Raw genomic sequence first — 20,336 nt, 5'->3', positions numbered from 1 at the left:
TCAGAACGCCGTGTTTCACCTCTCTGCCACACGTGACATTTTTGAAAGAGAAGTTCACACATTCATGCAGCACAGAGCGGTGGAGTTTCATGTCGGACTGATCATTATTTCATAAACCTTTCTACACGTGTCACAGCGAGCGACTAAATGGATTATTATCACGCGTGCGTGCAAAGGCTGAGGGTCAAGGTGATGATCAGCGATCTTTAGAAACTATCAGTCTGTGTGAATTAAACCTGATGGGTTACAGAGCATGAATGTTTCATGAAAAAGTGTCAGCTTTTTTTTTTCCAGCGTCAGATCTCACCTCTGTTCCCGTCACCATCGGGTTCCCGAGGTCACACACCACCATCCTGGATTCATTGATCATCTTGTACTCGCAGTTTAACTGGGAGAGAGTCTGGAGGAACAGAACGAGGATAAAATAAAAGTGAAATGAATGGAAAGCTTGAATGAAAGACAAGAGCCAGACGGGGATATGAGAGGCCATCATTTTTTTTTTTTTTTGAGAGTGGAGAAACAAAAGAGGTGGAGTGATGGATGCCCTGACAGGAACAGCGTCATCCATCAAACAGCCCTATTACACACTCATTAGAACCAACGCACACGTGCAAACAAACACACACGCATGCACAAGCTGACCCTATCCGTTTTCCCGGTCACTAATGTGGCCTGTAAATCATTATAGGAGCTTTTGGGCTGTTGCCAGTAAAGCATATCCGGCTGATGGTCTTTCCTTAATCACGGCAAACAAACACGCTGCAGAGACGCATCAGGATGTGATGCTGCGCCGTGACTGCAGCCTCAGAAAGCCCCCTTTCTTTGTTTGGAACTTGGAAATGAAAACAAGGAAATGGCTGCAGTCTTTCATTTTCTAGTGGAACTATCCATCCTTCCTGAGCCTTAACGTGAACGACCAACTTACAAGAAACATTTCTGAGAGTTTTTCTTTTTTATTCTTTTGTCTTTAGGTCAACATAAAAATCAACATGACAGTTTGTTTGCGACCACCTAGGCTTAAAAATCCCTCATTCAGGGAGCTGTTCAGATTAGTAGGGGTTTGTTATGTCACCAACCCGACTCAGAGCAGGACTGCCCTATCTTTATCTCCACCCACATCTGAAGAGCTGTATCCAAAAATGAAAAAGGTCAAACTTATTTTGCTTTCTGCTTTGTTATTTCCTTCTAGTTCCAATAACACATCATACAATCTATTCAACTAAAAAAATCATTTATTGTGTTACTAATTCAATTTTTAAAAGTTATACCATGTATGAATGATATTTAGATTAATTTTAATATTTCTAAAACTAGATATTTCTGATTAATTGCAGATCAGAGATAGTTCCCACTGATGACAAAATAAGTTTAGAGCACCAGAGCTGCCTGTACAAACATGTATCTGAAAAAAACCTGTCTCTAAATCAAAGTATATCTTTATTTGAGATAAAAATCATATTTTTCTGTCAGTTTGGTGTTAATGTGAACTCTGTTTATAGAAGCTGGCTGATCTCTCATGTATCTCATGCATGGACACTTGACGCTCCGAAAAAAGTCTTAGGTTGTGCCTGAATTCCTTCGCTATTTACTACTAAATGCATTAGAGCATGGGTGTCCAAATCCAGGCCTCGAGGGCCGATGTCCTTCATGTTTTCCAACCAAGCTGTCATCGAAGCTCCTAACTGGCTAAACACACCTGATCCAGGTAATCAGCAGCAGATAAGGCAGAATTTCTGGAAAACAAGCAGGAGGCCGGCCTCGAAAACTGGATTTGGACACCCCTTATATAGGACATATGCCATGTCCTTGAGGTCTGGGCCTGAGACCCCTGGTTTATGGAGTAGTGAGGGAATTCAGATGCAGCCTTAGAGTAGTCATTCATTTCCCAGTAGATGTGTGGCTCAATCACCCTTCAAAACTGCCTGAAATTGTGGGTAATATTAATCACAGCAGTCTAACTTTTTGGTGTTTCCCATAAGGAACAGCATGAATATTTTACTATGTTAAATGTTGGACAATTAAGCATTAAATGAGAATTTACCTCCACTCTGCGAGCCACTCCAATGTAGTCGGCCTCTGGTGGTATGAGTGCATGCAGCTCCGTCTCGTAAGCTCCCTCTCCGTGGTTCACTGCAGTGATCGTTAGCATGACCAGATTGTCATCTCCAATCACCAGCTCTGTGTGATCCCTGTGTTTAAAAAGAGAACAAAATAGCTTTATTTTAACATTATTTTACAGCAAAGAAAGATAAAACCGTGTGTGGTTTTGCTGCAGTAACAGAGGAAAATTGACTATATCTGACTATATATAAAATTGTGCAACCCTCTGTGACCCCAACTGTGTGAACCCGTGAGTTGATGATGAGAATGCTGACATGGAGAAGTCATGCAGCAGGAAACACACGCCCGATTGCAGAAACTCCTGCACACGTGGCTAAAACATGGAAAACTTCTGCTTTAAGCCGTGCTCTTTGTTTGAGGAATAACTTGGCACAAACATCGAACATGCACACATTAGGGTCAAAGGTTACGACCGCATCGGCCTTACATGGCGGCAGAGAGCTGGAGATCGGGTATGCAAACATTGTCGTCACCGCAGTTCAGGAGGATGTAGGCCTGAGAGGAAGAGGGGCACAAGGGGAGAGGAAATGTCTTAAATATAATCTCAAACCCCCAAAATAGACAAAAATTCAACAGCCAGACAATCAAAGATGCATTTTAGTTCAGGAAATACTCAAGGCAGCTTCGGGCAAACGTCTGATTTGTAACAAAGAATATGAACAAAGCCTTACGTCTGCGGGTTCCCCCCCAACCTGTGGGTGTGTTAACAATAACATGCAGGCAAATGGAAAGATGAAAAACAGTCATTTGTTTAAAAACTATAAATAGTGTGGGGTAGGCTGCTTCCAATGAAGGACTGCAATCCTGCATGATGCTGAAGTCAGGGAACATAAGTCAGAAGTGGAATGAAAAATATAAAATTAGACTTACTGCAACCCAAAACTCAGCTCTGGAAAACTTAAAAGGCTGAAATATTTATTTGAACACATCCTGAAGTGACACAGCAATCAAAGGAGGGCATACTTTCCATCAGTTGTTTGGAAAACGCATTCCCATTGTGAAGCTGCTCCAAAACCTGATTTTTTTTAGTTCTCAACGGGCCATTTTGTTTACAGCATTGATTAGGTTAAATTACATTCATGCAGCTATTTGATGTTTTTTTTTCCTGGTTTTAACTTGGTTTTGTGAGCTGTCTAATTTAGGAAAAAGCTAGATATATAGTAATGTCACACTTCTTCAGGATTTATTTTCATGTTTTCTGTCAGATTTTAGGTTTCTACAAATGAAGCCAATCAGATGAGGAATTAAAGTACTAATTTGAAAAATATAACTTAAGATTATTTAACAACTGTTTTATTAAACTTTTTAATCAGATATTGCAGAAGTATATCTGATTACCTGAATTTAAAAGAAAAAAAGTGAAATAGTCTAATCTTTCTTTCTGTAATTTCAATTTTTTTGCTTCATTTAATTTGATCACATGATCATAAATAATGTTGAATTTTTTTTTTTTACATCCTTTGTTTTCACCGGGCTCAAAGATCCACATTTGTGCTGCATCTGAACAACTAATACAGCTCTAAACTCACATTATCTTGGAGGAAGGTGTTGCTGTACTGGTTGAGGACAGGTGGGAGGGATTTGTCATGAGTAGGTGGAGCCAGGCTGTAGTTCAGGGTCAGTGAGATAGGACTGAGTTTGTCCCTAAACTCATCGTCCTCCTGCAAAAAAATAAAAATAAAAACAAAGATAGTGTTTTCTTTTTCTTAAAAAATAAACTGTTGTGATGTCAAACTGCCAATTCAACCCTCAAGAGTTGCAGAAACAGTTTGCAAACCTCATAATTGTGTCTTGTAAGTGGGTGTGGTTTGCTTACTCTGAGGTAAATCATGTAGTTCAGGCACGCGTGCTGGCGGTTGTAACCGAGCTTTAGGATCCCCGAGTGATGGGGCTGCTGCGTTTCCAGGAAGAGAACTCTCCTGACTCCGCCCCTGGCACCTTTCAACCAATCCAGCTGCAGCTCGGCTCTCAGATCTGGACAGAAGACAGAGAGAGAAATGGATGGAGAATGAACAAGGTGAGAGAACAGAAAGAAACCGTTCAAATAAAAGTTAAAGTCCCACTACAATCATCTTTTGATCTATTTTAAAAGTGGTGTTTTAATTATGATTATGACACTTTTAGGCAAAATAAAGGATTTTCTTGGACGGTTTCGACAGTGTGACAGTAGTTCATCAGAATTGTGGGGGGGACTGTTGGCATCATCCATTTGTTCACACCCATATCTTATATTAAAGGTGAAACAAAAAGCTATCCATCCGAACAGTTGTGAGCCAGATGTCAGCTCAGACAGGAAAACAAAGACGTACACGGATCCATTTGTCTGCAAGTGGATGCATCAGAATGGAGCAGAGCAGGGAGCTTGTGGCCTGCAGACTGCATCACTGCTACAGTCTGCTCCTGATTCACAACAATTTGAATAAAGAAATACTCAGAAATGCTATTTTAATCTTAATTTTCTTTATATATGTCCTCCATCATGAGAAAAATGCTTCAAAAAATGTTAAAAACACACAAAAAACCATGATTTTCCTTGGAGTGGGTTTTTAAGTTAAGTAAATACAGTTTAATTTATGAAGCATCTTTCAAGGATAAAATGAGAAGCAAAACACATTAAAGGAAAAAAAAAAACATAAAAATCACAACAACATAGAAACTCACATTTAGCTAATAGGCTGCTGAACTAAAAGGATTTTCAAGTGTGATTCAAAAGCCAGCTGAGTCAATGGAACGTGAATTTGGGAGCCATCGCTCGTAACGCTCGACCTCCTCTGGTTTAAAAAATGTGTGTGAGGGATAACCAATAAAACCTGACCTGATGATCTAAGAGCACAAGATGGTTTATGGAATGTTAGAAGATGTAATGTGGGGCCTGGCCATGTGGAGCTCTAAAAGTAAGAACCAAAACCTTAAAATGGGTGGTGTGGGTTTAATGATGTGCGTGAACAGCCTGAAAGGTGGAAAAGATCCTTTTGGCTTAAACAAGTAAAAAACCTGTCATAATAATAATCCAGGCGTGATGAAACAAATGCATGAATAATCATGTCAAGCTCTGCCTTTGATACCAGAAACCTTAACTTGGAGATGTTCCACAGCTGGAAAAAACTGTTTCCGGTTAATGGAGAGGGGTCACTTACCCACGGAGGTGGGGATCTCCACGCCACTCACTCCTGCGCACACTTCCACTTTCAGGCTAGAGGAAACAAGAAGACAAGAATGCAATCACCTGCTCCACATTCTACAAATCCATGCTTTTTTTTTATCTTTTTTTAAACTTTCCTATCAGCCTATTCAGACTTACTTTGAAAAAAATAAAAAGCAATATGTCCGTCTGACTGACTGAGGAAGGGATTTCATCCTTCCTGTTCTCCAGGGGGCTTTGGGAATGACCACAGAGCCCCCGGCATTAGACACAGACATGGGAGACTGGGAAGCCTTTCTGCATTTCCTCTATTTATGTGTATATTACTGTAAATGCAAGTGTGTTTTTTGTCCGCGTTATCACACTGTTAATCAAGAACAGGAAAGTGGCTCGTACACAGGGAGGCCTGCATCTCTAATAAGCACTAATCTGGGGAAGTTTCTGGTGGTAACGCTCTACGGTGAAGACGGCCACATGGGGTATGATGCTAATGACCTCATGTAATTATATATCGCTTGGTTCACACTGCAACACAGCCAGAATGCAGATGTTTGGGGTGTTTGTTTGTTGATAATTAACCTGTGCAGTGCAGATGTCAGATGATGTAATAAAACACTGCTTTCTTTCTTTCTTTCTTTTTTTTTTTTTTTTTTATAAAAATGTCTCCTATAGTTTATAGGATCTCCAGCTGGCTTCATGCTCGCCTGTGTACAGGTGTATGTGTTTCACAGTTTTGGGAAGGTCTGACTTTAATAAGCTCCCTCTGTCCCTTCGGTGCATGCTGCCCAGAAACAAGCTCAGATTTTTCATTACTCTGTGTAATTTTCCTTGAAATGCATCTGTGGAGCAGCGTCCAGCCAGCAGAGTCAGTACCTGCCTGATCCTCAGCGGTTCTACTTTTATAAACCACACATACCTTTATAAAATCTAATAAAAAAGGTTCTGTTTAAATAAAATAAAGTTGTTTATGTGGTAAGATAAAAAAACCCTTCACTTCATAACAAATTTCCTCATTTATGTCAATTCAGAGCTGGATTTGGGACAAAATTTTCTCTTTTGCAGTTTTGGCAGAGGTCAACGACTAATGCTATTGTCCGTATTGGTGCTTCCCCCTCATTACTTCACAGGCTAAAGTTTCCTCTAACCCTGAGTGCAGCAATTTGAAATATATTTAATTTCTGAGGATGCCAATTACATTCTGCACAAACATGTTTGTAGCTTGAATTTCTTCTCCCTATCCTCTGTTCTTGGCCATATATCTGCAAGCAAGGCTCTCATGTTCCTGCAACAGCCGAAAGTGCAATAATATGAAAATGACTGGATTCTGGCTTTAAAATTTGAATGTATTGTATTAATAACGGCATAAAGGATGAGTATTTTGTGGAAATATATTATTAAACATAGTGATAAACCTGTAATGTCAAGATAAATCAATGCAAATGTATGTTATGTTATAAAAATGTTATTTTTCAAGATGTCAAAGATTTGGTGGGAAAATTTAGCTTTTTCCTTTATAACTTATGTGTGAACTACCAAGTTTTTGATTTGGACTTCAAAATTAGGAAAAAAATTACTGTACAAAAGCAGCACTAAGAAAATATCTTAGTTAAAATATGGAAGTGTTTCTGTTCCATCAGATTCTGAATTTTTTAAACCTTTGAAACGTCTTTTAAATTTCTGGGCCATTAAAATACTGAGTCACAAAACTGAAATATTTAAGATAAAAAAATAATATTTCTAGACATAAAATGCTTCTGTTTGACAATCTAGGGTTGAAAAAATTCAGAAAGAAAATTCTGTAACGCTTTATAATAAGATTCCTTAGCAAGCTTTATTAACACATTAACTAACATTATTAATGTGTTTATGTTTTTATAAGCTGTTAGTAAGATATTTAGTAGCGCAATAAGTCTAATAGTGTTTATTAACATACTTAGTAATATTCATTAACATCTAAAGTGAGACAATTGTCTACAAAGGCCAAATAACAAACTGCCTACAATCTTAACAAATGTATTAACTATTTTTATTAACATTATTTTGAGTGTTTTGTCATCTAAAAGGTTACCGAAAAATCAAAGATTTAAAAAAAATTCAGAATCCAATAGAACAGAAACACTTCTATATTAAAATCACATTCAAAATGTTCTCTTCATTTTAATAAAAAAGTTAAATTAATGTCATGCTGTGTCCCTGTCTTTAGTACACTGCTGAGTAAAATGTATCAAACAGGATCACTAGACTATGAAACTACTAAAATATTAGGACTTATTTCAAGAGCCGTGAAAAAAATTTGATTTATACCCCTTTTTTAATTCAGTTTTAATGCACTAAATACCATTTTTCAGTTTTGTATTAGAGAAGGTATTGAATGTCTCTATGTTTTGACTGATTGCTAAGACATATTTGTGGAAAACTGTCATTTTTTTCAGCAACAATTCTGAAATAAAAGGAAAATGTTTCTGTCAGAAGGTTAAAAGAGTCTTTGAAGTTCATTGAGGTTTAGTCGGGGCGGCAGTCGGTTCTGTCTCACGACCTCTAAGGTTAAAGACTGTAGGTCAATTACTGCTTTCAGGAAAATCAAGTGCTCTACTTTGTGAGTCACATTTACTGGTAGTGCCGTTGTAGACTGAAGCTGAACCTTTAAATGGTCCTCTTTGGCTGTAATCTTTAAAATCCTCAACACTCACAAACACAAGAGCCTGTGGCATCCATTAATTGTACAGATGCTTGATTTGCATACAACTCCAATTTTCTTTTGATTGCATACAACCCACCACAAATTTATTTAACTTAAGTTTTATTTAGATAAAATTCCCTCAGTTTGGTCTTCTGTGTTGATCTGACCCAAATCCCGTTCCCACTTTTCTCTCCCTGCCAATACTCACACACCACCACTCAGAAACCACGGTGGCAGGCAGCCCAGGCCGTGTCTCTCGTCTACACAGTCCCAGTCCGGACCAACAATAGACTGCGGTGAAGCAGCAAGAATCTTCAGCCCGACTCCTCTCAATGAAACTCACCCTGAGGCTGTTCAGAGCCAGCCTGCCTCCCACATGAGCCATGAGACAATCAAAACAGTATTATGCAGTCTTAAATTAAGTGCAGGGGTCCTATAAATCTGAATTTTCAGGGTTCATGAGTCTGCTTTCTCAGTTAGCTGATGCATTTTAGCTCAGGAGAAACAGGCAAACAGCCTTTGGGTGGTGATGAATTCCTATAGACTCGTGGTGCAGTGCTGCGACGGGCCTCATTATTTTGGTGCTTGTTCAAGAGTTTGAGTCGTTTAGATTGAGTTCACCTCCACATATAACATACAGACAGAAATTTAATTTAAAAGCAATCTAGTACAAGAACTGCCAGTTAAAAATGGACTTTTTCCTCATTTCTCAATGTTTGATTATCCCCTTGAGATTTCCATACTTTGTAGTTATTTTAACTGATGGCAGTTACATGAGATATTTGACTTAGATGTATTACTGCATACAGTGGTGCTTTCTTGTCTTTGTTAGATGTGGAGTAAATGTGTTTGAAACAATAACTGTTTTAGCTCTTATGACAAGTAGGATTTTGTGGATGCACCTTTCAAAGGCTTTATTTCTCTGTCTTTTTCTAAGAATTGACCATTTCGGTTTGATATGTTGTGCATACTTTCATCCAGACTGAGTCTAAAAGAGGTGGAACTGGTGTCGTACTCTAAAGAGAGAAGTTTTTAACGGCCTGCGTTTGTCTGTTAGGACAGCTTGCACACTTTTGCATGCTTTGTTTGGAGAACTCACAAGGGTTTCCGCATAAAATGACTTTTGTTGAAGATAACAGCACCTGTCCTCTGAAGATAACAGGGCTGTGGAATACACTCCTCTCTAAAACTCCTGGCAAGAGCTTAGCGCTGCGATCACAAACTGCCATCGTGATGGGGGGGCATCGGCAGAATATTCATGCCACCGCACGATTTCTTGAAAACCGTTGGCGTGGTCATGAATGTAGACTGTAGTTGTCAGGCAGCTGTCAGTCGTGCAGAATATCGCTTTTTATTTACCCGCATGTTTCTACTTTATATATATATATATTTATATATGATAGAGAAGGCGGGTCTCACATCAGTAAATTCAGTCAGAGCTGCTGCTGACCTGTGGCCACCCGATTATCTGTGAAGTGATTTTTGTGCCACCATATTGCAAAAAAAGTCACAGTTTAAGAATTAAAATTTCTTAAATTGCAAACAAAATGTGAATAAACTCTTTTTTTTTAAGAAAAAAATGAAAATAATGGATATTTTCTTTCAAAAACTTTGTTTTTTGTCTGATTTTCATCAAATTTCGTAATGGTGTCATCCCTGCCTGTCACTGGACTGCCACTGCACAACCTTGGCCACTGACTGATGTCAGTTTTTAGACAAAAATTGTCCAAACGCTGTAAAATTGCAACTTTTTCTTAAAAACCTCAACGCCTGCCTCCAAATTTGCTGAAAAAACTTGCATTTATTTCGTCATGCGCTGGCATTTTTGGATATGTAACTTAACGCTTAAATTCTTGACTGGGCTGGGTTTAAAAAAATTAATACAATCAAAATGAATTTCACCTAAAAGAGTGTTATTGATTCAGCTTTCCTTAAAAGCTATTTTTTAATATATTTTGTACTAAAAAAGGGCTTTTGTGTTACATTTTCAGCCATCAGTGTATACTTAATTCAGTAAAAGTAGTTCAGTGTTTACCCCTAGATATTCAAACATAGTTTGACATAGTAAGCCTAAATGTAATCTATTTGTATTTTATCATGTTGTGATAAATAAGAAATCAAATCAAATCAAAGTGTCAGTAGTTTGACCCCAATTCTTTGTGCTATTTATAGTAAATGTGCTTCTAATTTTTGCTCCCCTCTATTTGAATGTGAGGCAGACAGACAAATACATTGTTAATATATACAGTACAGTTCAAAAGGAAGGAATGTCTCTCTTTACCATGTAACCATGAGATTCGCCTGAGGCAGGAGACATTGCCGATCGTCGGGATTCAGGATTTTTGGAGTCAGCGTCATCGTAGCTTCCACAGACACCACAGCCTGAGACCTGCATGCACAAAGAACACAAACACGCGACGAGCCTCGATATGCATCATGTTGACAGAGAAGCACGATTGTGACAAACACCCGTCTCTATTTCAAGACTTGTACCTGTACACTGACACCTCATCTGCGCCAAACGCCCCCACAATCAGATCTGCAGAGAGACACAGAGAGAGCAAGGGGAGACGGGAAACAGTGAGCTTCAAAGAGCGCCACAGATGGGACTGATTTCAGGGTCTCCAACAATCTTCATCAAACGCAGACGCCGCACATGTAAAATGCACACACACACTAAGACTGGGATGCAGACCTGACAACCTGATATCACCATGGATTTTGTTTCATGCTAAAATACAAAAATTTGTGTCTTTTTGTGTTGCGCATGTACGAGAACACCCTGTGCTGTATCCCAGAGCGTTCCCATCACCCACTTGTTAGGCAACAGCATTTCCCAACAGCCCGTGCAGCTCCGATCTCTAATTGATCTCATCTTTGTGCCATTTTTATTTGTTTTCATGGGTTTTGTGATGAACGCACTCATTTAATTGGCTCAAAATGTTTAAAATAGAGACGGAATTTAATGGCTGTGGTCAGGGGACACATACCAACCAAAGCCGCACAAAAACACACACACAGACACACACCTCCCCGAACACAAATGCTGATTAAAACAATGTGAAACTGAGGAGAGCCTTTTGATGGATAAAAGCCACCAGATGAAGCAGGAAGTTTAGTTGTTTGGCCTGTGAAGGACGCAAAACGTCCACAGAGTCCACAGGGGCTTAATCTAATTTATCAAATTAATTTAAATAATTACTCATTTCTGCGCGTGCCTTCATCAAATTAGAATTTCCTTTATTCACTTAGCTGATTCCACCAGTTAAATCTTTGCACGACCAGCTTTGAAAAAAGCTTCGCTGGCCTTCTGGAGGCACGTGGAAAAGTTAGCTTGAACACTTTTCTCTGCCTTTCCTCTGTGGCGTATTTGAAAAGGAAGCGACTAATTGAATCTAAGAGAGGCACATCTGTTTCTGCCTTTGGCTGCAGTCTCCGAGTTCCCCCTGGAACCGCAACATGAAACATTTGTCCCTTTTCCCCTGAGGTTAACTACGTTGATCCACGAGTGTGTCACCCTGCATTTATCTGTGTGCCAGTGAGCACAAAAAGATGCTTTTTTTTTCCATTGAGAAATATAGGAGTAAGTCAAAGGCATGATATAAAATACAGAGTGTAGGATCATGTACTCTGCATTAAAACCACAATCTGTGAAAGCGATTAAATTTGGCTTTTCTTTAGGGAGCAGGACCACCTCCCTGCTAACATTCTGTACAGTAGGAACTGTAGTTTGCCTCCTGCCACAAATATGTCATTTTGACCGATGATGGTGCTGCTAAACCTAGCGCCAGTGTTTGCTCACTTAACAATACGTGACATGAGACCGACCGGAGCACGGGGCACCTTTGGGGTTAAGTGTGCGCAAGGATGTAAGTGCACACATGACTGCGTTGAGCTCTAAATCAAATAAAGGCCCACTCTCCTATCCATGTAAATCCCATTTGCGACATACAGCAGGGCTAACTGACCGCTGCTGATCTGAGGAGCGTGGAGGCACGCTGCGGGCGGACGCCGATGGCATTTCAAGGTGTGGATGGTACGGTGTCTGAACGAGGGTGGGAAAACATTACAATCATCCAGGATTTAGACTGAACTGTCAAGCTGTCACTGGCTGTCTGCTGCAACTGCCTGTTTAACTGCAGGGGGGCCGGTCCTAATGAGGAAAGGTCAAATGTCAAAGATACACAGTGGGAAAAGAGCTTATGAGAGAGAATGAATGGTGGATTTCTGAATTAAATCATGTGTGGGTTAATTAGGTGGCTTTTCGTTGAACTATTAAACATTTTTGAGGCATACTGTTTTATAGACGCGGAGCAAAAAAAGGGGGGATTTTTTTTCCAACAGTTTCTTTGATTTAGTCCATAAAAGGCGACCAGATGGTGACACATTATAGCAAACAATGAAAGCTTAAAATGTAATAAGGTGGTGGCTCTTTGTGGGATTACCAACCCCAACATGTACACGTCTGTCAGTTTTTCAGCAAACTGTTGTGGTTGACAGTGTCGGAGTTTGACCTCTGACCTGTTAAGTGAGTCAAAGATGCATCTTGAAGCTGGATGACCCCTTGGATACACAAATGACCCTGGCCCCGTGACGACGAGCCTCATGTCACGCTATGTGCAAAAGCAGATGCTCATAATTAAGTTATTAAGGAAAAATACATGGATTTAGGTTCATCTGCTTCTTTTTGTCGTGTTTTTCCCACCACCTTTGATCTGCAGGCTCTGATTCCAGTGCAACGTCATGATGTAATCTATTAAAGTCATAAACGGAGCTCGCTCATCATCCTTGCTTCCCTTCTGAAGTAGACTAATGACATTTTACGTTGAGGCAGCCATATGGCCGCTCCAGCAGGCGCATGTGCAGCCCTCTTGTAACCCTGATCAAACACCCCTGCCTCCTTTGAACAGTGTGACTTTACTAGCCTGCAAACGACAGACCGTATGTGCATGTCTCTCACTTCCGTCTCTAATGACAGAAAGGCTGTGCGTGTTTGTGCAGTATGTGTGTGTTGGCCGAGAGCTCTGCCACCCGTGAGTTTCTTCCTCCATCAGCAGGAATTGTACCTGCAAATCCCTGTGAGTGTTTGTGTTGTTTTTACCACTGACTGGAGGTGGACTGCACAGGTTCGACTGTGACCTGGAGCCTGGCACACGCTGAACACACACGTCCAAGGCGCCAGTGAAACTGATCACAAACCGCACAACGAGAACTTCTGAGGGCGCTTGTTTGTGGAATGAGTGTGTATTATTGTAGCGGGGAGAGAAGGGAAATGGCACGGACGCAAAGAAAAAAGGTAAATCCAAACCATTTTTACGTTTCAGTCTAATCTGTGGAAGTCTAAAGCCAAAATAATCATGAGAGCAGACTGGCTATAAATTAGGGAGAAAATAAGCCAGTGAAACATTAGTTTCCCTTTGTTTCTTTCAAAGGTTTAAGGGTATAAGCAAAGAGAAACAGGCAGTCAACATATTCTTTGGAAGTACTATAAATCCCTCAAGAATGGATGCAGCATAGGTTCATGGCCCACATCCCATACCTCCGTATAATGACTTAACCAGAGAAGATGGGGAAAGCAACAAGCCAGAACATGGAGATGGTAGGGAGTGAGTGCCTGAGGAAAATGTGAAGGTCAAAACCGACGTATGAGGTCTGGAGGAGAAGTGAAGTAAAAACAAAGCAAGGATTTTTGACTCTAACATGGAAAACTTGGAGATCTAGGTATTTACCAGGATACTGATTGTTGTCCAGGTCTTGGCCTCCTCTCAGAGTGAATCCAAACCCAGGCAAACTGTCACTGGGGGTCCGGGCTGCTCTCAGCTCCTGGCTCAGCACCAGCCCTCGAGTTAAGATGTCCCCGTTTCCGTTAAAGATCAACACTCGGCCTCCACTGTCCTGGCCTCCGAATGGACAGCCCACTGCCACGTCTGAAGGGTGACACACAGATGCATGGTTTAGACATCAGCACGGCTGAGGGCCCCTCAGAGACAGAAGCAGGGGAAAGCATTCAGGTTAAAGAAAGTCGAAGGGAGAAGATGGAAAAGTGCTTGACCCTTTTTAACGGGGGGCGACAGTTAATTATTTAACTATGACAATTTATTTAACTTATTTCCAGTTTTTCCCCCGTTTATCTTCACTTATCTGCATTGAGGTGACTCAGCTGTTCCAAAAAAAGTATAAATTGTTTAAACCTAAATTAACTGTAGCATTTCTCTAAATTGGAATCTCAGATGTGGACTTCAAATTTATCATATTTAGGGAATCTTCATCTTTTGCATATTTATGTATTGAACTGGGAAGGGGTTTGACAAGTCTTTTGAGATTCAAGTCTTTTGGAGCTACCAAGAGTCACTATAGATTATGTTAGGCGCATTGTTCTTCTTTCTAGCAAAATACGCCAAAATAAAATGCAAAAAGGCTTTAAATTTTATGTAAGGATGATGTATGCACATATTTACATGCAACCAGGTCAAAAGCAGATGGAAAGAGCAGATCTTATTTTAAACCGGATATACGTCACACAGCTCCGTTCATAGCAGCTCAGTTCCATCACTTTAGTCTGATTTCACACTGAACTCTTAAGAGCAGACCAAACTGTCTGAAAGTATCGCACAGTTAAAACAACTCATCTATTGACAGCAGCATTGACAAAAAGATTGTTTCTTTAAAAAGGACATAGAGAGAAAGCCCTATAGTTTAATGAATTGATAGCTGAATTCACCTCCTTCCCACTGCAATAAAAAGTGTAACATTGGATCAATTAACAAAAGTTAGGTAATTTGTTACATTTAATTTGTTACATTTTTCCTATTTTCTCTTAATGGTTTACATCCGTAATTGGGACATTTGGGTAGTCCATCTGCATTCACTCTGTAGGTAAAATTGAATCCTGATCCGACTACAGGAAATGTGTACTCTTTTACATATTTATATTTGCTGAAGGAAAGGGACCATCCAAGAAACCTAACTCTGACCTAAACTGCCCTAATGTGAAAGAGTCTTAGAATGTTTCAGACTTACAACTTGACCATACTTCCAATATCTGCTTACAATTTTCAACAAAAAGCTGTTAAGTCTTTAAAACAGTTTAGAATGATGACAGGGGAGAGAATCTGGAAATGTAAGTGTCTGTAAAAACAAAAGAAGTATTTATTTCTGTTTTGCAAGAAAAATAATCTCATTAAGTTTTTCAATAGCAGAATAAACTTAGTCTTACTCAAGTTTGAATATTAAGTCATGTACAGACGCGATAACAGGTATTGCAGTGTGATTTGGGCATCAGGTGTGTCACTGTAGGGTTGACTCACTGCATCAACCAATCAGGGACTCAGCTTTGGACACATGACATTTTCAGTGACCAGATCAAAGGGTAGAAAAATATTCAATATGACTGCTTGGATTTTTGCTTTGAACTTCCATCCATTTCCTTGACCCACTGGGACCGCGGGGTTCCTGGAGACTAGTGACTAGTGGGAGAAGGCTGGATGCACCTTGGACAGGCAGCCAGCCTATCACAGAGACCATGGAGCTGGAGTGGTCAAGCCCGTTAGCCCGCGTCAAAAGAGAGGTGGGAAACGCGAATTTAACATGCGAATTACATTTGGTGTAAAGGCAGAATTAATGACATTTTTTCCTTTAAAAAAGAATTCTTGGTAGGCCATAATTCTTTTTTGCGCATTTAAAGAAAACCGTTGTCTACAACTGGATGTATTCAAATAGAGCGGGGAGGGAGCTTGTGGCCTGCTCTAGTAGCTTCTATCTCACACCTACAAGCTTTTTTACAACAGCATTTCTGCTTTTCATTCACAGTAATTTAAAAAAATTCTCAGAAATACTATTTTAAGCTTATTTTTTCAGTATATGTCCACAAAAACAAGTTAAAAATACAAAAAACACAATTTTCATTGGAGTGGACCTTTAAGGACTTTTGACCTATTTCTAGACGGCTTACTTTTGCAGTGAATATTTTAAACTTTGTGAATAAATAAAAATCTACATGTTAAAAATAAAATAATATGTCTCTAACCAAATGTGTATTTATAAATATATTTGTGCAACAATAGATAAATAAGAAGTAACATACGACTGACACACAAATCTGGTTTGGTTAGACAAAACAAAACATTTTAGATGTTTGCTTGTGTAGTTCTCTATGTCCATCCATGACAACGGGCTGCCTTTAAACAGCCATCAGTACAGTAACTGTCCAAATACCTCTAGACATCCTGTTTGTCTCCAGACCCCCTCTTTTCCAGTCTAAACAACTGGTTCCACATGAAGCAGATTGTGGGGTAAAGAGGATAAATGCAACCATGTGTGTATGCTAGTGTACAAATGAGCCTATGCGTGTCCATGTGTGCCTATAAGTCTCTACATCTATGTGCTCATATGTGTATATAACTGAACATGTGTGAAAGAAAGTATCTTAAAAAATCAGAAAGAATGTAAATGTCACTCACAGACTTTGCTTAAAAACGCCTCGAATGACGCAGACAGCGGAAGGAACACCCACTGAGCTCAACGAGGCCAAAACTATAGGAGACTCTTACTCACGCCTAATCTAGTAGACAGATTGCGATGAGCGATGACAGAAGACCAATGTTGGTTGTTTGAAAATGATAAATAAATGAATTAGCTGAACTGTAATAGTTTGACTGGTACAACAATGAAGATGACAGAATGGATTTGTTTTTGGAGATTCTGGGAGAGGTGGTCCTATCTGAGGGGGGAAGGTCTCAGAAAAAGGAATCTGTTGGTAATCATGTCTTACAGGGCGGGCAGGTTTACAGTTAACAGTTGAGAGCTCTGATCACAAAGCTGCCATGATGACTCCTCTATAATCCAGCCTAATGAAATCAACCACTGACACGGCTGCGCTCTCTTCAAATCCACTCTAAGCAAGTATTTTGTGTCACTCACCCTCTGGGAGTGTCACTGACAGCATGTGATTGATGCTTCCATCTAAAGAAAAGCTGCAATATTGATCCGATTGGTATTGATCTACTGGTTAATGGGGCTTAACGGTGTGGTATGCACATTAACACTCTTCGCCTTTGAATAAATTAAAAATACAAGAGTGGGATTGATGTCATCCACCGACCAGATGTGCATCCCTACATTCGAGGGCAGTCAGCGGGCATTAGCTTTCTGCTCCAGGGTTCCAGTGCATGCATGTGTGCGGCTTTCTCCAATCAACGTGAGAATAAAACAAACACATGGAAGAGGAATGGACTCCAGGCTGCAGGACAAAAACCCTCGCAGATTATTTTATCTTAGCACACATCTGGTGAGGTAAAAATAGCCCCTTCAAACATGCATCTCTTTTTAACCCCAACGTCACAGGATAAAGCATTTTTACACACTTACAACCTTTTGTTGCAACACTTCTGATTGGCTAAAGAGCTCTCGCATTTCTCAAACTACAGGGACAAGAATTAGAGTACTTTTATTCTTTTTAGAAAAATAACCATACCATTGTATCCATCCTGGTTGATATCTTCCAGAGGTGCAATAGCTGTTCCAAAACGACCAAAAGTGTATTTGCCGGTAAGAACGACTGGCTTGGAAAAAGTGAGCGGAGCCAGTTGGAGGTACAGGTACACCCTTCCCACCTCCCTGGGTTTGCTCACTGTCTCCCTTTCCATGAAAAGGGGAGCTCCAACCAGTACATCATCAGTCCTGAGGAGACACAACACCAATGAGCTGAGACAGATGCCTCACACATGGTCTGAAAGAGGGAATCTCCACATACCCGTCTCCATTTAGGTCAGTGACGGCCACCGAGTACCCAAAGTAAGAGGCCATCTGAGGGACCGAAAAATCAAACAACCTTTCAGAATTCTAACCTCAATACCGCAAGATTAATTTGTTTTCAGACGTCCATAAGCAAACAGAAACATCAAAACATGAGTCAAGCAACACATTGAGAAGCAGATGTGCTGATACCTGCTCTCCGGTGAAGTTCTGGATGTAAGTCAGATTGGTGGAGTTGATGATGGCCACCTGCAACATGCAAGACAGACTATTATACATAATAAAGCATCCAAAAAAATAAAATCATGTAAGGATCTTAATTTTTGTCATCTCTATTTAAATAAAATGTACTTTTGATCTCTAAAATCACACGTGCTTTAGTAGTTTGCCCAATAATAGTGACATTACCAGCACCAACAAAGGTGATCCTCAGAGGACCAGCTTTTTCTGTTTTTAATCAAATATCATCAAAGTGACAGACATGAAAACGCAACGAGACTTATGAAACTGCAGTTACGACAGCTTTTGTTCCCCTGAAACTCTGCCCTCCCCCACCGCCTCCATCTCTGCGCCCTTATACCCTCGTCCTTCTCTGCTGCCCCCCCATTCTAACACTGCTCGCAGGGAGAGTTAAATGGGGGGTGGGGGGTAGAATTCCTTTATAAGAACTAAAATAACAACCACATGGAGACAGCCAGGGGCTACATGCACACATGTGCAGGAGGAGACATGCTAATCTTGATCACTCAAAAAAACCTGCAGACAGATGACGATGTGTAAGCAATAAATATTGAATAAATATTTCGTCAAAATTAACTTTTGTTCTAATTGTCCACAAAGGAAACCCGACCGGATCTGCGTGCCCCTCCGGAGCCTCTTCCGTGGCTTACCTGTGCCTACTGTGAGCTCTGTGGCACCAGCTATCCTTTTTCAGAAATCCGACTGTGGTGGTGTCTGTTGTGGTGAGTCTGTGGTTAAACTGCAGGTTATGTGTTGTGTGCATTTAAAAAGGTCACTAGGGTGAGGTAAGGTCACTGGCCCCTAAATGCAGCGGAAGCTGTGTGTCATTAGGGAGGATTGAAACAGTCAGCCCCGGGGACACGTTCCCATAAGAAAGCACACGACAAACTAAAGTTTACACAAAGACGCACGAGCAGAGAGATTCATGTGCATGTCAGATTGTAGTCCTTCTTTCCAGTGTGTCACATAAAAATGAAATGTTAGCAAAAAAAGATTAAGAAAAAAGTGTTAAAAAGGTATCATTATTAATAAAACTAAATCATATTTAACTTACTTAGCAATTATATTTTTCTGATTTCACAAAACTGAAAATAAACTAGTTAAAACAGCGTCCTGTTTGTGATTTGCATCTTTGCCATTACTGTTCACTGTGGGTGAACTATTCTGTTTTGTTGGTGCCTATTAATATGTAAATACAAAAAAATGTGAGTTTAGCCTTTCTAAATATCTGTCAAAGTCACTGCAAGGATTTTATATTTTGAACATCTCTTAAGTTACTGAAAGCCTCGTTTACACTGAGCAGTCTCGTCCGGAATTTTGACCATTTCCATTGTAATATGGACCCATTAAACAGTACCGACCCATATCTCTTGAGGGTCTCCATCTGTTGTAGGTCCATAGAAAAATAGAGTGTGACGGTGGGGCGGAGCTACTGTAGCCACCCATTGGTTGGCACAAAGTGATGAAGACATTAGAAAGAGCCAAAAAATAAATAAAAAAAGGAAGCGCCAACGTAGCGGTAAGCTATCATTTCCATTTTCCTTTTTACGGAAGTATCCCCAATCTTGTTTCAAACCACATTAAATTCCTGTTATACACGATGTACAAGAAGTAAAGCAAGAAAAAGACAAGCTACTGGATGACCTCCATTGTTGTTGCTTTTCTAGTTGTCGCACTACAATGACCAGCTAGCGATCTACACCAGGCATGCGTGGGAGCGAGGCTTAACTGAGGAAACACTCGCCAGAATGAACTGGACCGTACCGTACCACTCTTTACCAGACAGTACCAGATTGCTCAGTGGAAACAAGGCTTTAACTCTGCACAGGGCTAATTCAAAAAGATGCTAACTGAGAAGTTAGAAACATGCTAATTGTTGACCGGAGAAAAGGATCACTCTATTAAAACCTCTGATCAAACCTTTCAGAACATCAAATTAAATATTGTTCATATTAACCAAAAAACATTTTATTTTATGATACACAAGAAAACAATTAATTATTTTGTGGAAGGTAACCTTGTTATAGAAAAAGATAAATAAAAAATTAGGAAACATTGCATTTCTCGCTGAAAGCAATGAGCACTTGATTAAACCTGGACTTGAAGAGCATTAAAAGTTAGCCACGCAGGTCAAGAAACGGTTAAAAGAAAAGAATGTCAGCATTTCTGAGCTGCTCTGGCAGAAAGCAGACCTGATTCCCATCAAGAACTCCAGAACTAAAGACCAGAGTGATGGCAAGAAAATCATTTCACCTCTGAGACCTGGAGATCGTCACAGAAGAGCACAGGTTGATAATCCCTGAGGAGACCTTTTAAAAAGTTGTTTTAATCAATAACAATAGCTCAATCTGACAGCCACTAACTTTAGCATAAGATACATAAACAAATACTTTTTAAGGA

General features: G+C 40.0%; 1 protein-coding gene across 1 annotated transcript in view; it reads right to left on the bottom strand.

Annotated features, from left to right (window-relative positions):
- Window positions 1–20,336, bottom strand: part of itga8 (integrin, alpha 8) — a 46,911-nt gene that overhangs the window by 13,112 nt on the left and 13,463 nt on the right. Inside the window, exons 10-21 of the mRNA XM_024267215.2 lie at window positions 17,889–17,945; window positions 17,695–17,747; window positions 17,416–17,621; window positions 13,673–13,870; window positions 10,437–10,482; window positions 10,225–10,332; window positions 5,259–5,314; window positions 3,938–4,095; window positions 3,651–3,782; window positions 2,549–2,616; window positions 2,042–2,189; window positions 308–400 (exon numbers count right to left, since the gene is read on the bottom strand). Of these exons, the coding sequence (XP_024122983.1) occupies window positions 308–400; window positions 2,042–2,189; window positions 2,549–2,616; window positions 3,651–3,782; window positions 3,938–4,095; window positions 5,259–5,314; window positions 10,225–10,332; window positions 10,437–10,482; window positions 13,673–13,870; window positions 17,416–17,621; window positions 17,695–17,747; window positions 17,889–17,945 (1,323 nt within the window). The remainder of the gene's footprint in view (window positions 1–307; window positions 401–2,041; window positions 2,190–2,548; window positions 2,617–3,650; window positions 3,783–3,937; window positions 4,096–5,258; window positions 5,315–10,224; window positions 10,333–10,436; window positions 10,483–13,672; window positions 13,871–17,415; window positions 17,622–17,694; window positions 17,748–17,888; window positions 17,946–20,336) is intronic.

The sequence above is a fragment of the Oryzias melastigma genome, linkage group LG16, assembly GCF_002922805.2.
Source record: "Oryzias melastigma strain HK-1 linkage group LG16, ASM292280v2, whole genome shotgun sequence".
Lineage (NCBI taxonomy): Eukaryota > Metazoa > Chordata > Actinopteri > Beloniformes > Adrianichthyidae > Oryzias > Oryzias melastigma.
The sequence above is the reverse complement of the archived record's forward strand: the minus strand, read 5'-3'. Positions and strand labels throughout refer to the sequence as shown.